The sequence below is a fragment of the Pongo abelii genome, chromosome 1, assembly GCF_028885655.2.
Source record: "Pongo abelii isolate AG06213 chromosome 1, NHGRI_mPonAbe1-v2.0_pri, whole genome shotgun sequence".
Lineage (NCBI taxonomy): Eukaryota > Metazoa > Chordata > Mammalia > Primates > Hominidae > Pongo > Pongo abelii.
In genome coordinates this window covers 189,296,975-189,314,546 of record NC_071985.2, presented here as the reverse complement: position 1 = coordinate 189,314,546, position 17,572 = coordinate 189,296,975, and the positions used below count along the sequence as shown (strand labels likewise).

At 56.3% G+C, this 17,572-nt stretch overlaps 1 protein-coding gene across 9 annotated transcripts in view; it reads right to left on the bottom strand.

Moving 5' to 3' along the window:
* SLC6A9 (solute carrier family 6 member 9) overlaps positions 1-17,572 on the bottom strand; it is a 35,157-nt gene that overhangs the window by 9,295 nt on the left and 8,290 nt on the right. For 5 of the 9 annotated variants that reach the window (XM_009251201.4, XM_063712642.1, XM_009251232.4 and 2 more), the window contains exons 3-5: positions 5,100-5,256; positions 4,352-4,483; positions 2,733-3,003 (exon numbers count right to left, since the gene is read on the bottom strand). In XM_009251201.4, coding sequence (XP_009249476.1) covers positions 2,733-3,003; positions 4,352-4,483; positions 5,100-5,256 — 560 coding nt within the window. Of the gene's footprint in view, positions 1-2,732; positions 3,004-4,351; positions 4,484-5,099; positions 5,257-5,934; positions 6,097-11,346; positions 11,660-17,572 lie in introns of those variants that run through there. The other 4 variants (XM_054536104.2, XM_024247678.3, XM_063712641.1 and 1 more) reach the window with 4 other exon arrangements.

Genomic DNA, 17,572 nt, shown 5'->3' with positions numbered 1-17,572 from the left:
CCTCCCTTGCTGAAGCCAGCCTGGGTTGCTCTCTTCAGGGCCATTTCCCTGGATCTCCAGGAGAGGGCAGCAGGGAGCCGTGCTGCCGGGAAGGTATCCTGCATGGGACAGTGGCCAGTTAGGCAGGCCTGGCTCCAGCCCGCGCTGGGGAGTAGAGTGCAGCGGCTCCACCAGCCAGATTTCTTTGAAGGCTCTTCCCCTCTGATTTTACTGGATAAAATCTCTAGAGCTTTGCCCTGGGTGGGCCCAGGGCTGGGAATCTCTGGCAGTTAGCCCCTGGGACAACCACCACTGGAGCATCTGGGGGTGGGGTTGCACAAGGCTTTGTGTTTCTGGGAGCTTCCAGGAAGGTTCATCACCCCAGACTAGACCAAGTTGCCCAGTCCACATCATGCCTCAAATGTGGTAAAACGCCTCACTCGGCAGTATCTGCTCGTTCTCCCATCGGACGGCAGCTCCGTGAGGACAGTGTCTTCCTCTCTGCCCTCTCTCCCCTCTGAGAACAGTACCTGGTACCTAGTAGGTGCTCAAGAAATCGGCTGGGTGCGGTGGCTCACGCCTGTAACCCCAGCACTTTGGGAGGCCGAGTACCTGGTACCTAGTAGGTGCTCAAGAAATCGGCTGGGCGCGGTGGCTCACGCCTGTAACCCCAGCACTTTGGGAGGCCGAGTACCTGGTACCTAGTAGGTGCTCAAGAAATCGGCTGGGTGCAGTGGCTCACGCCTGTAACCCCAGCACTTTGGGAGGCCGAGGTGGGTGGATCACCTGAGGTCAGGAGTTCGAGACCAGCCTGGCCAACATGTTGAAACCCTGTCTCTACTAAAAATACAAAAACAAGCCAGGCGTGATGGCAAGTGCTTGTAATCCCAGCTACTAGGGAGGCTGAGGAATGAGAATCGCTTAAACCCGGCAGGCGGAGGTTGCAATGAGCTGAGATCGTGCCACTGCACTCCAGCCTGGGCAACAGAGTGAGATTCCGTCTCAAAAAAAAAAAAGAAATCATCTGTCCATTCAGTTCCAGGTGTATTTTTTAAAAAGAAAATAAATGTTAGGATGTTAAAAATTAAAAAAATAAAAGACAAATGAAATGACCTGTCTGGTAACTGAGTGCCTGAGTCTGCCCATGCCCCTCTGGGGGACAACAGCTGTGTTCTCTATGCTCTAGGTCCTTGAGAATAGTGGCCCCGTCTTACCTGTCTTTGAGTGTGTCTACAGCCCAGCCCAGAGGTTGGCACAGGGAAGCTGGGTCCTTCAGGGTCAGAGCACTTGGGCCAGGGTTTAGAGGCCCTGCGGTGACTTGCGGTATCCTTGGACCCTTGTGCATTTCAGCCATGGCTCTCCATCACATGTGGAGAAAGCCTCAAACCCTTCGCCTGGCATGGGAGGCCCTGTGTTATATGATGCCTGCTGGCCTCTTCTGTCTTGTCACTCAGCGTCCCACCTGCTCCCAACCCCAGCTCCAGTTTGCCTCCTTCTGGCCTCTGCTGACCTGCTCATGTGGTTCCCAATCTCTCTACTTTCCTCTCTCCCTTCTCTGGGAAGCTCTGACTGCCTGGTCTTGCCCCATCCCCTTAGCACCAAGCACTACCTCTTTGTGTCCCCGTGACACCCCTGCACATACCTGGACTGAGGCACCTGCCCTACTGTGATTAGCAATCTGTCTCCCCACTGCCCCATGAGCTCCTCAGGACAGGGGCTCTGGGCCGTTCATACCTACCATGGGGACACAGGGCCTGGCAGAGCAGAGGCTTGAATGTTGTGGAATGGTGGAGGCCTGCCAGCATGCCCCCAAAGCCCTCTGCCCAGGGGTTCCCCAGCAAGACACGGGGAATTTCCAACTGGTGGGTGGAGGGCACAGCAGGATGGCCTGAGACTCTGGTCTCTTTGTCGCCTCTGAACAAAACGTGCCAGGATGTCTTGATCACGGCACCCCCGGCTCAGAGACCTTCCATGGCATCTTTTGTTCTGCATCATCAAGTCTAAGCCTAATCCTGGCAAGTTCTTTACGAAGGCAGTGCCACTTCCTAGGCCACCTGAAGCCCATGCATTCTCCCCACACCTGTTACTCTCATCAGAGCAGGCTCCCTTCAGCCTTGGGGCCAGCCTCTGCTCATCTGGGACAGAGCCTTTGCCCACACTCTTCTTCTCCCCAGGATCTGCCCCCCTTTCCCCTGAGTCTCCCCTGAAGGCTGGTTGCTGGATTTCTGACAGCCTTCCTCATGGCTGCTCTGTAAAGATCCTGCAACTCAACATTCCATCTTCCATTGCTTTCTTTTTTTTTTTTTTTGAGACGGAGTCTTGCTCTGTCGCCCAGGCTGAAGTGCAGTGGCGCAATCTCAGCTCACTGCAAGCTCTGCCTCCTGGGTTCACGCCATTCTCCTGCGCCTGCCACCACGCCCAGCTAATTTTTTTTCTCTTTTTGTATTTTTAGTAGAGACAGGGTTTCACCGTGTTAGCCAGGATGGTCTCGATCTCCTGACCTCGTGATCTGCCCACCTCGGCCTCCCAAAGTGCTGGGATTACGGGTGTAAGCCACCGCACCCGGCCTCCATCTTCCATTGCTTTCTGTACATCAGGCTCTTCTCCTAAACTCTTCACTCACCTCTACCCTCTCCCAGCCCAGCAGCGGGCTGAACCTGCGGCAGGCACCCTACTTTATCTTCAGATGGCTGCCCAGTGGGGACAGGGTTGCCACCAGGTTCCCCCCACCCCAGGTCCTGCAGGTGCCTCACCTCCAGTACTCCTCGCTGGGGCTGGTCCTCTGGAGGCTGTGGTTGAGCAGGTGGGAGAGGTTGCTGGGCAAGGCGGCTGGCCGAGAGCCATTGGTGAGGTTGGAGGCGTCTAGCACACTGGCGCAGTCACGCGTGTTCCAGGGGTTATTGCAGTAAGCCCAGGGCAGCACGGGCGTCATGGACGAGAAGAAGTAGTAGAAGGCGATGCAGATGACCACATTGTAGTAGATGCCGATGTAGGTGGACACCACCATCATACCATAGCCCACGCCTGCAGGAGGGGAGGGGCAGGGGGGAGGAGCCTCAGCATCCAGCAGGAGGAGGTGAGGGGTGAGGTTAATAATTTCTTTTTTTCTTTCCTTCTTTTTTTTTTTTTTTTTTGAGATGGAGTCCAGCTCTATCGCCCAGGCTCTGTCACCCAGGCTGGAGTGTAGTGGCGGAATCTTGGCTCACTGCAAGCTCCGCCTCCCGGGTTCAGGCCATTCTCCTGCCTCAACCTCCCGAGTAGCTGGGACTACAGGTGCCCGCCACCACGCCCGGCTAATTTTTTTGTATTTTTAGTAGAGACGGGGTTTCACTGTGTTAGCCAGGATGGTCTTGATCTCCTGACCTCGTGATCTGCCCACCTTGGCCTCCCAAAGTGCTGGGATTACAGGCGTGAGCCACCGCGCCTGGCCTCTTTTGTTTGTTTTTTTTTTTTTGAGACGGAGTTTTTGCTTTTCTTGCCCAGGCTGGAGTGCAATGGCGCGATCTCGAACCTCCGCCTCCCAGGTTCAAGCAATTCTCCTGCCTCAGCCTCCCGAGTAGCTGGGATTAGAGGCATGCGCCACCACACCGGGATAATTTTGTATTTTTAGTAGAGATGGGGTTTCCTTTTTTTTTTTTTTTTGACATGGAGTCTCCCTCTGTCTCCCAGGCTGGAGTGCTGTGGCACAATCTTGACTCACTGCAAGCTCCGCCTCCCAGGTTCACGCCATTCTCCCGCCTCAGCCCCCCAAGTAGCTGGGACTGCTGGCGCCTGCCACCACACCAGGCTAATTTTGTTTTTGTATTTTTAGTAGAGACAGGGTTTCACCGTGTTAGCCAGTATGGTCTCGATCTCCTGACCTTGTGATCCGCCTGCCTCGGCCTCCCAAAGTGCTGGGATTACAGGGGTAAGCCACCGCACCCGGCCAAGATGGGGTTTCTCCATGTTGGTCAGGCTGGTCTCAAACTCCTGACCTCAGGTGATCCGCCCACCTCGGCCTCCCAAAGTGCTGGGATTACAGGCGTGAGCCACTGTGCCCGGCCCGAGGTTAACAATTTCTAAGGGCCCAAGGGGCAGGCTGAGATGGAGGGCCAAAGGAAGGCCAGGTCAAGGTCTTGGTAGGGGTAAGTTGGCGGGGGCGGGGGGCGCAAAGGAGTTTTGTGTGTACACGTGGTAGGAGGGGAGGGTGGCGGCCAAGTAAACATGGGTCCCAGCATGCGTCCATGGCTTAGGCCATTGATGTGGGGCTCGGGGTCGGCATCAGGGCTCTACAGAGGTCAGCCGTGTTTGTACAGATGCGCGAGTTGGCACGGCCCTCAGAAGCCGTTGTGTGTTTGTGTATGTGTGAGCGAGTGCCCCGCCCAGGCCTCACCTTTGAACATGGGGCTGATCCTCCAGACCCCCAGGCACCCCTGGCTCGCAAACTGGCCGAAGGAGAGCTCCATGAAGAAGAGGGGGATCCCGCAGAAGATGAGCATGATGAAGTAGGGGAACATGAAGGCGCCTGGTAGGCAGGGAGAGGTCTGGCTCAGGAGTGGGCTTGGAGGGATCTCACCCTGGGCTTCCTGCTCAGAACTCAACAGCAAAACCTTCGCGATTGGGTAGGACCCAGGGAGGAGTGTGCCAGGCTTGAGTAGGAGCTGGGCTGAGGCTCACCACCCCCAGCCTGTCTCTCAACTTGACAGAGGCTCTCAGGAAGTCTGCTTGGAGTGGAATCCAGGCCCCAGAGCCTCCATACTTGGGTGGGATTTGATGGTTTAACCAAGCGATTTCACAAGCATAAGTTGCTGAGATCCTCAAAATCCCTGAACCATTTAGGGGGGCTGCTGAACCCCAGGGAACAGAACAGGGAGCCTTGGAGGGGGGTTAGGTCCTTTTCTCACCTCTCCTCACCTCAAAGGGGGCCAACTGGCAGGGCCAGGCCCGAACAACAGACTGCCAGGGTCTCGGGTGGCCTGCCTTAGGCAAAGGGTGCCTAAGCCAGGGATGGGGGCGAAGGAGGCCAGGGCCAGAGGCCAGCCTTTATCTGGAGTGAGTCTGTGCCAGGGAGAGGGTGGCCCAGGCCCTGGTGGGTGGGCTCTACCCAAGTGGGTGGTCCCTGCCCTGTGCCCACTGGGTACCTCCCCCGTTGCGATAGCAGAGGTATGGGAAGCGCCAGACATTGCCCAGGCCCACGGCATAGCCCACGCTCGTCAGTACAAACTCGATCTGGTTGCCCCAGTTGCCCCGTTTGAGGTTCTGGTCCCTCTTGGTGGCCTCGCTGGGCACAGCACCATTCTGTGGGGACAGGAGAGAAGCTACCATCAGCAAGGCATTTGTGCTCCATGCCTGACCCTCTGGGCCTCCCCCAGCAGGGAAACCGTGGACCCTCCAACACCCCTCCCCGGGCTTCCCCTCTGCTGGCAGGAGCTTCAGGCAGGCCTGGCAGAGGAGAGAAGCAGAGAGTAGTGGCTGCCAGAGGGCGCCAAGCAGAGCTTCCCTCACCAGCCCCACAGCATCCAGTGCCAGGTGCACAGCCCACCTGAGGAGCTGCTGCCAGCATCTGGGAGGCGGGACACTGAAGAGGGAGCTAGGGCCAGGAGCCCACAAGCCCCTCCAAAACCTCCCCTTGCCCCTCTGGGTAAGGATCTGGGAGCAGCTGAGCCTCATGCCAAGCAGCCAAGTCAGGCTGGGCACAAAGGGGCCTGTGTCCAGACAGCCCCCCCACCCGTCGCCTACCACATCACCAGGCTGAGCACGCTGCCCCTGGGCAGGCGACTGCGGGGGAGGGGAGGTTAGACCCCTCCCTCAGCTGAAGGCTTCTTCCTGGGGGCACAGAGTGGGCAGGGCTGGGGGGAAATGGGGGAGCAGCTGAGCCGGGACAGACCTGGGGAGGGCATTCTGGGACTCTAGGTGGGAGGGTCCGGGGAGCTAGCTACACTGCCCATGGCTGGGGAGCGGCCCTGGGGAGCTGACCTGGGCCATGGCTAGGGAGTGCTGGGCCATGAGTTGGGGAAGGAGACCAGAGTTGTAGGCCTCATGCCAGACTTTGAGGACAGACTCTGCTAGGGAAATAGAGGGAGTGGCTCCAGGAAAGGGTGGCAGGAAGAAGGATCTCTGAACAGGGAGAAGCGTCACCTGCAGGGGAGGGGGCCAAAGGGCAGGAGAGGCAGATGCGGGGATTTGCCCCAGGGAAGAATGTGGGGCCTGCAGGACTGGGCTGGTGGCCTGGGCCCCACTGAGGACAGCCCCTTGTGGAACCCCAGGCCCAAAAGCTGGAACTGGCTCTGCAAGTCCCTTGGTTAAAGAAGTCCCTTAATAAGTGCCATGCTCCTTCCACCTCCCTCCCACAGTGAGCAGGAAATTAATCAGAGCCCGAGGGCCCCAACGGGTCTCACCAAGGAGACAGGGGCTCAGTGTCACCAACAGAAACACAGAGAGACCTTAGTGCCAGAGACAGCCTCCCAGAGGTGAGCTATTCCCCCGAGAGAAACAGACAGACCCGGCATCAGAGACGGAGCCTCGGAGCCTCAGAGAGATGCCAGCGATGTGACATTGGCCCTCCGCTTGAAAGAGACATATTCGACAGCAGTCACTCTGGCCAATAAGCAAGGCAGCCTGATGCAGGTGAAATGCTATCAGACCCTGATGCTGATGAACAAACACAGACGGAATGAATGGCCTCCCTGGGCCCCACCTGGAGTGCACAGCCACCTGTGCACTCAATCCAGCATCGACCCTGCCGAGATGTGACCCTCACACCCTCCACAGAGGGCAGGGGCGCAGTGCCAGGGACCATGGGTTTCCTTCAAGGAGCACACAGAGCAAATCAGTGGCTGAACAAGCCTTCTTTCATTCATTCGTTGATTTATTCATGCAATGGCAGATTTATTGACACCGGCTATGTGCCAGGCACTGTGCCAGGAAGTGGGACTTCAGCAGAGAGCTCCTACTCATTCGGAGCTGGAAGTCTAGCGGGGGTGCAAGCCATCAATGAAATGTATACACCCATCATCTTTAGATGCAGCTTCAGGGTGACCATAGAGGGGATCATCTCAAAATCACAAGAGTATGGAAGGAGGACAAGGCAGGAAAGCAGGGCTGAGGTCAAGGAAGGCCTCCCTGATGAAGAGGCTTGAACACATGCTTGGCCCTGGTAGAGGATGGCTCCCAGCCTGAGTGTGCCCTCTGTGACATGCCCCTACAGAATCGTGCCTGAGCATGTCACCATGCCTTCACTGGGGCAGGTGTGGCAAGATCACAGAGTCAAGGGGCCATTTTTTGGAGGGTGTGAGGCCTGCTGGGGGTGGTTCATCTGGTCCCAAACAAATGCCAGCCAAATAGGGCTCCTATATGTTGACCCTACAATACCAGTTTTATTCTGTCCCAGGGTTGTTTACTTAGGGGCACAATGCCTGATTGTGCCAGCAGCACAGTACACGGATGGGGTCACAGAGCAGCAGTTACAGCTGTAAAAGGGACAACTGATGGTCCAGGATGGACCCACGGGCAGGGTAAGGGCAAGGCCCTTTGCAGAGATCCAGGTTCCCAAGGCTTGAAGATCAAGGCCTGTCTCCTGTTCCCAGCAGGATGAGGGACAGATGCCCCATACCCCCCGACCAAGTGGGACCACATTTGGATCCCTGAAGTCTGCTCCTTCCCTGGCAGGGGGAGGTACGGGGAAGGTGGTGATGCTTCCAGCCACGTGCCACAGACAGCCACCTGCCTGAGCCCTCAAGAGCCAGCCGCTGCTCCGTTAATGAGCCGTGTGCTAACCAGCTCAGCGGGCTGTAACCCAGGGAGGCCACAGCCCCCAGGACAGGGGCTGAACCGGGGTTGGCGATGGGGCTCTGGCAGGAAGTTCCTGACAACACTAAAGGTCTGCTGTATGCAGAGGATCCTTGCAGAAGCAGCACCCATTTCTGCTTGGGCCTGGGTCCCAGCACTGTGGCGCTCAACCACAGGAACCGGGCCTAGGCTTGGCCTCTGACTTCAAGTCCAGGGCTGTCTATGCTCAGGTGGCTTGGCTGGGGAGGGCTGAGCTCTCAGCGGAGGACAGAGCAAGCCTACCTTTCTCCAAGCAAACTGGAGGAAAGACTCTCCAAAAAAAATCCAGGCACTTTCTGGGTGCTCTAGTTCCCTTCCTTGTCCAGATCTCCTCTGGGGACCACCCTCTGACTTCCCTCCTGAGCAGCTAAATCTTTTTCAATACTGTATGGCTTTTTTTTTTTTCCCTCCTTGCGTAATCTTTCCTATCCTAAGCCTCTAGTTTTTCTTGATCTGCTGGGTGGACGGCTGTGTCACTGCTATGAACTGTCCCTGCAGTGGTCATCGGCTGAGGTGCCCATGGAAAAATCTCTTTGTGCTCACGATTTGACTCAGACCGGCTGCCCGTCTGCCTGAGCCACCTCAGCCCCATGGATGGGCTCTGCTCCAGGCTTCTCCTAACCCCCACCACCATCACCACCATCTGCCCCCCTCTGCTCACCCTCACTCACTTGCTCACATCTCAGTGGGGAATTAAACCATAGCGGCATGGTTCCCTCTGGCTTGGCCCCCTCTTCTGCAGGCTCCCTAGACAGCTCCTATGTGCCCTGTCACCCTTCCTGGCAGCTCTGAGAGGCCACTGCCAGGACAAAGCAGCCTCCACTTGCCACTGCCATGGGCTCAGCGGGTGGTCTCCAGGACAGGACTACCCTGCCCTGTCCCCAAGCTCTCCCAGCCATGGAAGGAATGGAGGCTTTCCTTCCATGGCGGGGTGGGGTGAGCTGGCTGACACACACACACACACACACACACACACACACACACAAACACTCTTCAGATGTTCCCTTACCCTTAGAACCAGTCATTGAGACAGCAGTGTCCACCCTGGCACAAGGACTTATGATCTTTCTTGGTTTAACAGCCTCCTACCCCTTCCCTGCTTAACTGGGAGAGCCACACTGAGCAAAGTCACTTACATAAGTCCTTTACGCAGCCCTCTGCTCGGCTTATTTACTGCTCTGGCTGAGCCCCTGGAATTAAGGCTGCTCAGCTCCGAGGGCAGAATCCAGATCTCCCACTCTGCCCTGGGCTTGGCAGAGGCAGGACACCGGTGCAGGTGAGAGCCCTGGTGCTAGGGCCCGCCCCTCCAGTAGAGCCCTGGGCAAGCCACTTCCACTCTTGGTATCTCAGCATTGTTGTCTACAAAAGCAGGGGACAGACTAGATAACCTCACTGTCAGACAAGATCGGGTGCGTTCAGGATGGTATGGCCATAGACTAGATAACCTCACTTTCAATCGATCTGCCAGATTTCCAGGCTAGACAGCCTCAGCAGCTACTCATATTCCATAGCTCTCCCTCACCTGGAATTTTGCTATTTCTGACTTTCCCCTGTACATTCCATTAGTTCCCACTAGCTTTCTAGATTACTAAAAAAAAAATTTTGCCCTTTTTTTCTGATTATGAAAGCATAATAAGCTATCACAAAAAAATTAGAAAATACAGAAAAAGGTAAAGAGGAAATGCAGTGGCAAAGCCTACTCCCAGAGCGAACCAGGCCAGCCCGAGGATGCACTCCTGCCTTTCGCTGTTGCACAGATTCAGGGAGCCCAGCTCTCCACCCTGGACGGTGACTCTGCTCTGGTGTGAGACTCCCGCCTCCTAGATCAGTGTCCAGTGGATATTTTTGTGAATTGTGAGCTTCCCCCTCCTGCTCTGGGTGGACACTGAGGAATCCTGGAGCTGCCCTGGCTGGGCGGGCCCCTCTGGGAACCCAGCAGGCTTTGTGTTTAGGACTCTCCAGCCCCAGGGTTTGCTCATGGGATGAAGTCCCATCCAAGACAAACTTTATGGAGGAGAATGGGCAAGACCTCACATCCCAGACTGACTTTGAGCCAAATCAGATCACTGGCAACTTTCTCTAAGCCCCAATGGGGAATCTAGACAGAACAGCCATTACAGTAAATTGTGGCTGCCTCAGAAGACCCCACGACCTCCTTCCTGCCGGGCACCCCTCGGTTTTTGTTCTCTCCTATCAGTGCAGGGCCCAGGCTGGCCCACAGGCAGCACCTACCCTGCAATGACAGAATCTTCTGTCCTTCACCTACATGGCACTGAGTAGGGGCAGAGAGACCCAGCTGCAGCTCTGATCTCTGGCCTCAGTTACCTGGATAGGGGAGAGTCTGGGGCCGGGGGTGGAGGGGGCAGAACATGGGAAAATCTCCCCCGGGCTGAGCAGTCCCCAGTGGCCATTCATGCCTCCTGCCTCAAGGCAAACCTCAGAGGCATCTCTGGGCACCTCTCAGGACTCTAGGTGCCTTCAGAGTCCAGGCCTTCATATAGCAGATGAGAGAGGCAAGAATACGCCTTGTGCTTACCCATTGCAGAGCCCTGACTGGCAGCAAGGGACCTGCCAATATTGTGGGCAGCAGACAGATGACTGGCACCCCCAGGCATGCTGGGCTCCACTCCAGGCCCTGGGGAGAGTGATGGAGGACCCTGGGTGGGCCCTGGCCAGCTCCTCGCTTCCCACCCCAGACAAGCCCAGCAGGGAAGACTGGAGCCAATGGTCCTGTCCTGCGCTGCAGCGGCTGGGGGCGGCATCTACCCTCACCGGCTAGCAGCAGGCAGGCAATCTGGAAAGTGGCTTTGGTTCTTGACCCTAGCAGTACTGAGGTTTGAGGGCAGCCCTGCATACTATTCCTCCCAGACCCATCCCACATTGCCTCAGAGGACATTCCCTCTCTTGCCTTTTGAAGGTCAAGTCGGGATGTCCTACAGGGGAAAAGTGTAGCTTTCGAGTCTCCTCACCCTCGCTGCCATCCGCTGACATCTCCACCCATCCCCAGCATCCAGGGATGAGGACACACCGGCTCCCAGCCCATGCGGGCACTTGCCCTGGACCCTGGAAAATGTTCTGTGGGGTCACTCTCTTCCCAGCTGAGACTCTTGCCCCATCCCCTTCCCCCACGCCTTGCCACTGAAACCATGTACCACGTTCCCCTGCCTCCTCACCCACTCTCCCCATAGGAGTAACTGCCGTGGCACAGACAATGAGGCTGTATTGATTAGTACAATTCCTGGGCACCTCCGGCCCGTCTCCCCGGGAGCTAGGACAATGCAGCTTTGATACACAGAGCAGATTCTCAGCAGGTCCTTGGGCTGGGGGAGCCCTCACACCCCCACTCTCCTCCCCCTCACCCCCGCCACACAGCTAACTCTTCCTGCACTCCTTTGCACAGTTGCAACTTTCTGGGTCACTTTGGCTGGTGTCTGTCTTGCTTGCTGGCTGTGCCTGCCCCTCCCTGGCACAGACCACTCAGCCCCTCTCCCCACCCGCAGCCCAGCCTCTCAGCCTGCCTGGCACCAAGGAGGGGGCTCAACCTCCTGGAAGGTGACTGACCTGTTCTGGGGAAGAGGGGCCCACAGGTCCATGAGCCGCGGCCATCCCGGGGCGAGCGATCGCAGCCCGCGTGTCTCCGCCGCTCATTCACACCTCTGCCAGCTCCAGCACGACACTGACGCATCCCCTGCCTCTCCCACTGCCGGGCTGGGCAGCGTCAATTACTTTCACCTCATCTCCTCCTGAAGCTCTGCCTACCCCCTCCCCTGGCCCTGCCCCTCCGGCCAGTCCCCATGCAGCCCAGCACGGGTGCTCCGGAGCTGGAGTGGGCCGTGTGGGGTTTGTTGTGTTTTTCCCTTGTTCCCAGCAAGTAACTGGAACAACACACACACACACACACACACACACACACACACACACACACACACACAGAGTGGGGCAGAGCAGGCGAGAGGGTGGCTCACTCCTCCCACAGAGCTGACCAGACGCTGTCTGAGCCCACAGGCCTAGCACTGGGTGGGCTCCTGGTAGGGTAGTTGGGTGTCTGATGAGTGATGGGGTCTGCCCCGTTGGGCCCTGGATGGTGACCGGCAGGAGGATGGAAGGCACAGTCCACAGGGCACCACCAGAGCAGCTCAGGCTCCTCGGAGGGGTGCGGGCTGGGAGAAACCAAGCCCTAGGGCTGTACCTGACCCCCCCCAACCAGAGATGGGGACTTCCAACCTGCCAGGGTGATGGGGCGTCTTCCTAGGAGAATGTGACTGACCATGCAAGAAAGCCCTGGCCTAGTGAACCACGTTGTCACCTGTCTGGACAAAGACGGCATTAGCCAAGGGGGCAGTCATCCCAGAGTCCAGACAAAGGGGGACTGTGGAATAAGAACCCTTGAGGATTTGCGCCGTGCTGCCCAGAAGCTGAGGTGCTAGTCTGGGAGTGTGTGTGGCGTGGGCTGGTAGGTCCAGTGGTGTCGTCACCATGACTGTCGTCACCACGACTGTGTAGTCACCACGTCAGACCCATCCAGTCCCTTTCTCTGAGGCCACACACACTGGCCAGTCTCCTGCTGACCCCAAGATACCGCAGACCAGTGGCTCGGAAGGTGGGCATATGTGTTCCGGTGCCAGGAAGGTGTCAGGCCCTTTGGAAACTGGTCAGTCAGCAGAAGGCCTGGCTTACCATAGGACCTCAGGAAATATCAGTCAGATGGACACGTGCATGAATTCTGGTGTAAGAACAGCTTTCCTGTGAGTTTGGTGAGTGTGGCAACCCCGTAGGGAACATAAGGAGTTTTGTCAAGCACAGGATGACATTAAAAATTAAAAAACAGGGCCAGGTACGGTGGCTCACGCCTGTAATCCCAGCACTTTGGGAGGCTGAGGAGGGCAGATCACAAGGTCAGGAGTTCGAGACCAACCTGACCAACATGGTGAGACCAACCCCATCTCTACTAAAAATACAAAATTAGCTGGGCGTGGTGACACATGCCTGTAATCCCAGCTACTCGGGAGGCTGAGGCGGGAGAATCGCTTGAACCCAGGAGGCAGAGGTCTCAGTCAGCCAAGATTGCGCCATTGCATTCCAGCCTGGGCAACAAGAGCAAAACTCTCTCTCTAAAATAATAATAATAATAATAATAATAATAATAATAATAATAAATAAATAAAAATAAAAAGACAGGCGGGGGCACAGTGGCTTAGGCCTGTAATGCCTGTGCTTTGGGAAGCCAAGGCAGGAGGGTCGCTTGAGGTCAGGAGTTCATGACCAGCCTGGGCAACATAGTGAGACTATGTCTCTACAGAAAACTGGCCAGGTGTGGTGGTGTGTACCTATAGTCCCAGCTACTCAGGAGACTGAGGAGGGAGGATTGCTTGAGCCCAGACATTGGAAGTTGTAGTGAGCTATGATCACACCACTGCACTCCAAACTGGGTGACAAAGTGAGACCTTGTTTCAAAAAATTAATAAAAAATAAATTTTAAAATAAGATAAAAAGTCACAGCCTTTCAAGTTTGACAGTCCTGGGTTCAAACCCTAGCTTTGTCAGTTTCTCACCATCTATAACCTTAGGCAAGTCGATTAACATGTCGGATCTCAGTTTCTCCATCTCTAAAACGGGGAAACCACCCGCCAATCATTGAATCTAGTGAGCATTAGTAATAATGGTAATAGAAAATACATAGTAAGTGCTTGCTGTGGGCCAGGCACTGTCCTGGCTCAGCATACATGGGACACTTGCTTCACAGACAGCCCGTCACCCTGTGGGCACTCACTTAGTATGGTACAAGTTAACTTCCCATATGTTAACTCATCGGGTCCTCCCAGCTGTCCCATGAGGTAGGTCCATTATTATCTCCACGTTGGTTTGGGGAAGATGGGGACAGGCCTTGGCTCAAGCAAGTGTCCTAAGGATGGCCTCAGATCCTACTGACTCAGCTGCTCACTGAGCCAGCCTTATGCGCCTGGTCCCCAGACACACTCCCCTGACTTCCTGCGGGCGCAGACTGAGGGCCAAGGCGCTGGCTGGGCCACTGGCTCCAGGAAGGTCCAGTCACCCATGATGCCCAAATGCTCACTTGCACCCAGGGTGGGCTCTGGGCTCTGGCTGCCCTGGCCTGGGCCGGGTGCCCAGAACAGGCAGCCCTGGCTGGATGGCTTTCCCTGGTTCTGGCCATGGGGACAGGAGGCGGCAGCAGCCCAGCTGGGCCCTGGCCGTAATGAGGCCTCATTAGCGAGATCCAGCTGCTCTAGCCCCACTTAGGGATGCTGACTCCCCCAGCTCCCGCCTCTGACTTTTCCTAATAAGAGTGGGCATGCTTCCAGAGGGGCAAAGAGGCTAGGGTCTTTGTTGTCCCCTGTGACTCTGGAGGGAAGGTCCCGCTGAGCTGGGACTGAGAAGTGCCGGGGATGGGGGAGGGCTGCAGGGAGGCTGTGTGGGAGGCAGGGCTACAGGGCTGAATAGGTGGGCTAGACAGGAAGTGGGGAGGGGGAGGGAGGGCAGGGCCCCCAACCAGAGAGGAAGCTGAGGAAGGCTGGGCCTTTTCCTCTGGATCTAGATATTGCCCATTTCACTGAGGAGCAGGTAGCTGCTAATCTAGGATCAGCGAAGGTCATTGCTTAGGCTGTCCTGGCTAGAAGAGCACCTTCACTGTGCTAGGCCTTATCTAAGGAGAATGCCCACTGTGTGCCAGGCCCTGAGCCGGGATAGCACTTACTGGATGTCAAATCTTGTGCTGGAAGCACCTGCTGTGTGTGAGAACCTGCATCAGCAGAGTGCCCACTGTGTGCCAAGTCCGATGCTGATCAGCAGAGTGCCCACTGTGTGCCAAATCCGATCCTGAGACAGCACTCATTGTGTGTCAGCCCCAGGTGGGGAGCCCCTATGGTGTGCTAGGTCCTGTACTAGGGGAGTACCCCGGGTATGCCAAATTCTGTGCCAGGTAAGGACTCAATGTGTGCCCAGCTCTGAGCTGGGTGAGCACCCACTGTGTGCCTGGCAGTGTGCTAGATGAATGCCTACAGGGTGACAGGCTCTCTTCTAAGGGAGTGTCTAATGTGTGCCAAGTCTGCACTAGTTGAGCATTTGCCACATGCTAAGACTTGGGTTAGCTGAGTGCCCAGGCAGGGACAGGCCCTCTACCAAGGGAGTGTCCAAGGTGTGCCAAACCCTGTGCTTGGTGACCTCCCAATAATGCACCAAGCCTGCACTAGTTGAGCTCTTGCTACATGCCAACACTTGGGCTGGGTGAGTCCCCACTATGTGCCAGGTCCTATGACGGATGCTACAGACAGGAGGTGCCCAAACCCTCAGGGCAAAACATATGAGAACAGGTCAGGGTGGGGCAGCCCCTGGCGGCCTGTAGTGCTTGCAAGGCCTCCTCGGATTTGGATGCTCTGGCACACAGAACCCTAATCCAAATGAGTCTGTTCGTGTTCATTGTAAGGCTTCCCAGTGGCAGAAACAATCAGTGTGCTCAGACATGGGAAGAGGTCAACGAAGCTCACCAAGGCCTGGACTGCCCAAGACTCTGCATGAGTGGGTAGTGGCACTAGGGAGGGGACTGAGGTGGCCAGCCTGGGAAATGGTGTGACATTGGTGGGTGGAGGATTAAAACTGAGCTAGTGGGGGCTCTCTTGCCTCCTGTCCTGGGTTCCTCTCCTCCAGCCCCTTGTCCTTTGAGGCCTAGGTGGCCCTGCTCTGCACGTGTACAAGGCCCTAGATCTCCACGGGAGGACCACCCCACCCACCCCCTAGTGCCCCCAAGCATCCCAGCTGCTCCCAGGCTTGGAGGCACCCTGGCCAGCTGGGTTCTCGCACAGCCCTGTCCTAGGAGCTGCTGAGGCGTGAGGGAAGCAGCTGAGCTGGCCTGGCAGAGACCATCTGGGCTGGAGTGAGGGAGGGACACGTGCAGTGGGCATGTGGGCCTGGGCACGTGCTGGTAAGCTGCTTGTTACCCATGGGGCACTGGTTGTAGCATCCAGCAGAAGCTCCAGGGATAACACAGGGTGTCTGCCGACACTGAAGAAACTTGGAGGGCCAGTGTCCTCACACCCAAACCTGGTTAAAGGGGGATAGAAGTGAGGATCCCATGGTAGGGGCCAGTGCCTGCTCTATGCATGCCAGGGTATAAACAGAGCAGCAGAAGCCATGGAGAACTGGGATGGTCCAAGTGCATGGCTCACACACACGCCCCTTAACATCCTCTCTTCTGATCTACCAGGGTATCCAAAGAAGAACCCTGTCAGAATGAAGCTTCCTTAGTTACTGGCCGTAGGAAGACACAGAAGACACAAATGTGCTGACTGGGCTGCCTGTGTTAGAAGAGACGGGGCTCAGCAGGGACCAGCTGCCCTATGCACCTCAGAGGCTGTGTCTAGAGACAAGCACTGAACGGAGGTGGCTTCAGTCCCAAACTGGAACCCAAGAATAGAGTGGAGTAGTCCAAGGTCATCAGCAGAACTGAAAAGGAAGCAGGAATAGAATCTCCAAGCAACCACTGGGGATGCCCATGGGACGGATGCTATGGGCCTCAAACGCAGCAACAGTGGGCAAAAGCCAAAGGGCAGAGAGCAGGGAGGAGAGCGCGCCCCAGCTATCTTTAGGCACATCCTGGTGCTGGGAACAGGAGTCCCAAGGCAGCATTCCCATCCACAGACAGGCTGGCCCGGCTGACCGGCAGAGCACAGTCCGGGAAGCTCAGCTCAGGCAGGGACTCTGGGACACTGGGACCCATGCCCTCTGTGCTGCTCACATCTCTCCTGCCTGCCCTCCTCCCAGTCCTTCCAGGTCACTCCAGAGAAGGAAGAGCAAGCAGAGAGGACTCAGAGGTTTCATGGGGCTCAGAATCTCCATGGTAGGAAGGGGCAGGGCCACACCCCACTTCTTATCACAAGCCCATGGCAATTGCAAGACTTCTCCAGGAAAGGTGGGGCCATGTTTGGGTTCTCAGATGGGATTCATCCCTAGCAACTGTTCAGGTCATAAGACCTCCATCTGGGCCCATTTCTGAGCACCCAGATTTCAGGAATCTCAGGAATACTTTCAGGAGCTTGGTTCAATCAGACTTGCTCCAATCAGTCAATCAGTAGGGGGCTAGACTAGAGCTGGCCTGAGGGATGGGGCCAGGGGTTGGATGCTGGAGGTTCAGAACAGGGCCAGATAGAAGATCCTGAGCTTGGAGCAGAACCACCGGTTCTCTCCCACAAGCTGCTCTTTTTAAATTTTTTTTCTTTCTTTCTTTTTTTTTTTTTTTTGAGACAGAGCCCTGCTCTATTGCCCAGGCTGGACTGCAGTGGCGCTTGGCTCACTGCAACCCGGGTTCAAGTGATTTTTGTGCCACAGCCTCCCAAGTAGCTGGGATTACAGGTGTGCACCACCACATCTGGCTAATTTTTGTATTTTTAGTAGAGACAAGGTTTCACCATGTTGGTCAGGCTGGTCTCAAACTCCTGACCTCAGATGATCTGCCCGCCTCAGCCTCCCAAAGTGCTGGGATTACAGGCATGAGCCACCCTTCCCAGCCCAAGTTGTTCTTTTAAACCAGGTACTTTGAATCCCAGAAATCTTTGGTGAGAGACAGGGCTCGTTTGGGGAGGGCTCAGTAGAGACATCAGGCCAATGAATCTTTCACTAAATGAGAAAAGCAACACAGGGGATTGAAAGGATGGGAGCTGCTGAGGGAGGGACTGTCCATGCTCAGTCCCTGGTCCCCACCCCCAGCAGCCGTCCAGTCTAGCCTGTCCCCACGGAAGATCTCAAGAGAAGGAAGAAAACCATTGCCTCTGGGACA